Source organism: Grammomys surdaster, unplaced genomic scaffold (assembly GCF_004785775.1).
Source record: "Grammomys surdaster isolate TR1022 unplaced genomic scaffold, NIH_TR_1.0 336, whole genome shotgun sequence".
NCBI lineage: Eukaryota > Metazoa > Chordata > Mammalia > Rodentia > Muridae > Grammomys > Grammomys surdaster.
Window position 1 is genome coordinate 592,228 of NW_021604755.1, and position 5,227 is coordinate 597,454.

General features: G+C 43.7%; 1 protein-coding gene across 1 annotated transcript in view; it reads right to left on the bottom strand.

The window, feature by feature from the left end:
- Nucleotides 1-222: 222 nt before the first annotated feature.
- The window catches only part of LOC114630319 (uncharacterized protein KIAA1257-like), an 18,950-nt gene continuing 13,945 nt past the window's right edge, over nt 223-5,227 (bottom strand). Inside the window, 1 exon segment of the mRNA XM_028778455.1 lies at nt 223-403. Coding sequence (XP_028634288.1) covers nt 223-403 — 181 coding nt within the window.

The following is a 5,227-nucleotide window of genomic DNA, read 5'->3' on the forward strand; positions in this document are numbered from 1 at the left end:
AGTATGTACAGTATATGAAACATACCAGTCGCCCAGCGTCTTTACCTGCTTCCCCTGACAGATGCATTAAACAGGCACCAAAATAGGCCACAGCACACATTCCACCTATTTCACTGAAGGCTGGTGCTTCAAGGTTTCAAGTGCAAAGAACTATTAAAAGAGGAGAATGATTATTTCCCACAGAGAAAAAGAAAATGTGAGTGTTAAGTCGCTGCAGAACAGCTACTTTTTCCTTCTCATAAACCTTTTTGCTTCTTTCAAGAGCTCTTCCACATCTTCCTTCTCCTCATCTTCCTTTCCTGGTTGCCAGTCAGAATCTTCATCCGTCGGCTCGTAGTCTTCCTCGTCTTCGTTGTCATCACTGGGTTGCCCAGCATTGTCGTCATCTTCATCCACAGCAACTCTGGCTAAAAGACAAAATATTGACAAACGACACAGCAGTCACTACTCAGCAGCAAGGGTTTATTATTATAATAGCTTACTACTTTAAGTTTTTAGGACAGACACTAAACTGATGACTTGTTTCTTACTGTCCTAACTCTCCACACTGAGGTCCCTGTCACTAAACTGGCCCATGAGAATCAAAGTGATGGTCTCTGATAACACCATGCCACCTGGTCTTCCCAGTGGGAGAAAACACTTCATGTCAGCTCTCCTTAGTCCCTCCTGAGAGGGTTATTCTCCCATCCCCACTGGCTTGGCCACAGCACGTGCCATCTGTAAGGAGATGCTTAAAAATCGAGTTTAAGAACCAACCTAGAAACTTCTCTAGACATCTCAGCGGCAGGGGCAAGCCCCAGCAGCAGGTGCCCAGGGTACAAGTCAACAAGTCTAGGAAGTCCCAGCAGGTCTGGATTCTCTCCATATTGTCCCAGGTCCCATCTAACTTTCCTCTGACCTTGGACGCCAACTGCTGTAGGAAAGGGCTTCCTGCCAGATCCCCCAACTTTGTTCTTTCTGATTCTTTCCAACTCTGACTGATCTGTCTACGTACAGACTCCAGTTCTCTGAAAGTCCATCACACTTTCTGGGGAAGATGGTTTAGGGCTTCTCCGCTGTTCTGGATGCTCAACTTCTCTCTTGCCTGTTAATTTACGACTCTATAATCTCTCTGACGTTTTAAAAACATTACTTTAAATGCTTTAGCCAGTTTTTTGAAAAGTATTAACACCTGCACTTTTGTGTATATTTTGTTGTTGTATATAATGTTCACATGTAATACAGCATTATAGCTTAAATGAATGCCCAAATAATATATTCTCTTATTGCTATAGCCTAATATGTTTACATTTTCTCAATATCACAGCTCAATTCAAAAAGGATTTAAGGTAGCTTATATTCATGATAATGTAATAACATAATGCAAATAAAAGTAAAAGCTAATAATAGAAAAAGCAGAGTATATAAATGTCCAAGTCAATTTTGAAATACTTATTATACACTGAACACAAACAGTCTAAGTGTCTTAGTAGCCAAAGCTAAAAAGATTACATAGTAATCGCACAAGTCTCATAAAGAGGAAGTGCACAGCCCCTTCCCAAGGGAGACACTGTGGTCCACTCACCTGCAGACATATCTCCCGGTGAACAGCATGAAGAATGTTTCGTGTTCAGCTAATCTTAACCCATCCTCATTTTCTTACAGCAAATGCATTTACAAAACAGCTTAGGTGTCAGAGTAGCTTAAATTGAGGAACGGAGTAAGCAAGGAAAGCCGATCTCCACCCTTGCACATGCTCTCGGAGGACTCTCGAATGCTTTGTCAGACACAAACACAAACGAGCGTTTGCTATGCACTAGCATCTAATATGCTACTGATACCTCAATAAACTGGTGTCTTTCAGATCCAGAAAGCAGCTTAAGGATCCACAAGAAAACAGATATTAAAGCAAAGCCCTGACACCCATCCTGTCTGTCTCTGCAGGGCGCCCTCACCCTACTGCCTTCTCATTTTTAGACCACCCGTGTTTCAAGCTGGGGCCTGTCTCTAATTAATTTCTTAGTGATTCTATTTAATATTATTTCCTAACTCTTCCTGTGTATGTCTAAGCCCTGGCCAAATGCTACAAATTCTAGCCTCCATCCTATGGCTTCCCGAATAGGTGACTAAGAGGCTCTGGAAACTATTGCTACCAGGACAAAACTCTCGAGCCCCCTCACTCAAACCTACTTATCTTGTCCACAGTCTTGGATACACAACTCCTATACTCTCCAACCTGTCAGCTAGAGTCATTTTGATTCTCTCCCTCCCTGAAAACTGACTCCTATCTGGAATAATCTGGCGGCTCTGCCTCCCAAGTATCACCACTGCTCCCCTTACCAGTCCGCCCTAATTCAATGCTATCATCTCCTTCCCGGAAGCAATGCTCTCTTAGAGCCTCCAACTGTCCCCTCTAGCCACCTTTCCACCGAGAGCCGAGAACACCCCCAGTAGCTGAGTATCTCATGCTGGAAGACTTGAAGTCATTTCTGTGCACTTATCCCTATGGTCTGATCTCACTGCACACCTCTCTGCTCTCTCCCTCCTCCTCTTTCTCTCCTATGGCAAGGTCTCACAGTGTAACCCAGGCTGGCCTGACCTCGCCTTCCTCTGCTTTATGAGTGCTAAGTCATGAATGTGCTGTTCTCTGTTCAGCTCTACCCGTGTTGTTGGTCCTGGCACAGTCTAAGAACAGGTAGGCTTTTGAACTCACTTGGTTTTCTCCATGCTGCAGGCCTGTGCTCTAATGTCAGGACCTCAGAGTGCTGTTTTACTGTGCTATGGGAAGGATACCTTCCTCCAGCCCCAGTATCCCAGACATATTTCCTTACACAGACTTTTCTTTTCTTCTTTGTTAGCGATAAAAGCATATAACATCATGTAGCTGTTCAGATATACACTTTCCATCATTGTAAAACTCCACAAGTGCAGGGCTTCATCCAGCTGCACTGGGGTACTGAGTCCTATTCATCAGAAGAATCTCATTTTCTGTCTCCTTTACAAAGCCTAGAGCCTGATGACAGTAAATTTCCCAAGCAGGGTGCTTTACTGATTTCTGAATGAAGAAACATCACTGCATTATTAGGGCGATGACGCTGAAGTTCAGCTCTTGTCTGTTAACAATGCCCCACGGATACTGCATTTCCCCTTCTGAAGACAGGCTTTTGCTGGGAAGCCCAGGATGGACTCAAAATTGTGATTCTTCTGTTTCAGTCTCCAGAGTGCTTAGGTCACAGACCTGGCTAGACATGTGTTAACATGGTTTTAAATGTGTTATTTATCTGACGTGTATGTGAGAAAGGGGAGGAGCATGAGGGTGTACACAAGAAGTTTGGAGGGTCAAAGGACAATCTGTGGGACCCTGTGTTCTCCCTCTCCCCCAACCCCCAACCAGACTTGGCAGCAAGCACTTTACCTGCTGAGCCATCTTGTAGATCTGAAAAGTAACAATCTTTGTGGGACCAATTAATACTCTCCTACAGTAGACTCATTTAGTGTAGGAAGCCGCTGAAGCCGCGTTTGCCTGGCATCCGGGATTCTTCCTAGTAAACAAGTAAATTGCGCATGTGCCATGGTAAAAGCCCGCCAAAGTTAAAGCCCATCCCACGGCGTTTTGGCGCGCAACGAGTAAGCAGCCAATCAAAGGTGAGCACACCGCTCTAGGGTATATATAGCAGTGCTTTCCCGGGCCTGGCGTCTTCTTCGTCTTCTTCTTCCACCATTTTGTTTTTGGGAATAAACGTGTTCTTACGGAAGGATCTTGATATGTGTGGCGTGTGCGTTCTTGCTGGCGAGACGATTACACGCGCGCCTCACAATTTAGCAAGTTTAAGTATTAAATAATGCAAATGCCACTTAACGTGGAGTTGCTGTTCTTTGTCCCATTGATGGCGGTTTCTGAAGGTGGTTTTAGAAATGTCTGTTTCTGTCTTCCAGTTTAACTGGGCCACAGAGGTATTGAAAGTAACTCATAAACTAGGAATAAGTTGTCTCTACCATAAAAGCCAATGTTTATAAGCAAAGAGAATGTGGAGAACAGCCGGAGACAAGGTAAGAAGCCCCGCTGCACATCTTATGCAGGACGGAACTGTGGTGTCCAGACATCTACATCTAACCAGGAAGCCTCTCATTCAGCTTGGGACAGCACTCACTACTTGCAAACTGTACAGAAACTTTCTGATACAAGGGTACTTTTCAGTTGGAGAACTGGGGAACTCAGTCCTGAGTCAAAGTGAAGACTCGTACGGCCAGGCTCTACGCTGCAGAGAAGCCCATTAGTGCAAAGGTCACACAGCACCGAACTGACAGGAACCCAGAAGCAGCTGTTCCACTTTTAAATCAGTAACAAAACACAATGTAATAACTTCAATTTTCATCGTTCTGACTCCCAGTAGATGTGCAAAGAATTCCATAGCATAACATTTTTAATTATGGGCTCGTAGCCTTTTCTATATTAGACCTAGTTTATTATTTGAAATATAACTTCTGAGTAAACATGCAAAATCAAAGTGCTCTTGTTTCTTCTAAAGTAGGTGAATACAGAAGTTACTCGTTTTCTTTTGCAGCTTTCCCCAACAAAGTTTACAGGTTTCTTACTGCTAGTTACTCTAAGTCTTATGGTTGGCTATTCGTTCTGCTTCTCCAAAACCAGTGTGGTTTGTGAGAAACAGTAGGTAATTATAACAGTAGGAATATAAGTACAGATTTCTGTGTCTTAAGTAAGCCAATGAAGATTGCCCTAGTTTGCTTTTTTTTTTTTTAACGCAGAAGCTTTTTAGTTTATTTGTTCTCTCAGAAATCTGCACATCACAGCAGCCTAGTTTGCTTTCTATTGCTGTGATAAACCCCCATGAACAGAAGCAACTTGAGGAGGAAAGGGTTTATTTCATTTTACAGCTCACAGCCATCTCTGAGTGAAGTCAGGGCAGGAGCTCAGGCAGAAGCAGTGGCAGGAATGCTGGAGGAGAGCTGTTTCCTGACTGGCTTTCTAGTTCACACACAGCCAAGGCCCACATGGCTAGGAATGATAATGCACACAGTGAGACTGCACACAGTGGGCTAAACCCTGCTACATCACATCAACCAGCAACCAAGAAAACGCTCCACAAATATGCCACAGGACAGTCTGATTTGGGTAATTTCTCCATTGTGGTTTCCTCTTCCCTGGGGACTCTAGTTTGTGTCAGGATGACAATAAAACTAACCAGGACAATCATGAAGATTACCTCACATAATGGAATTCAATTTT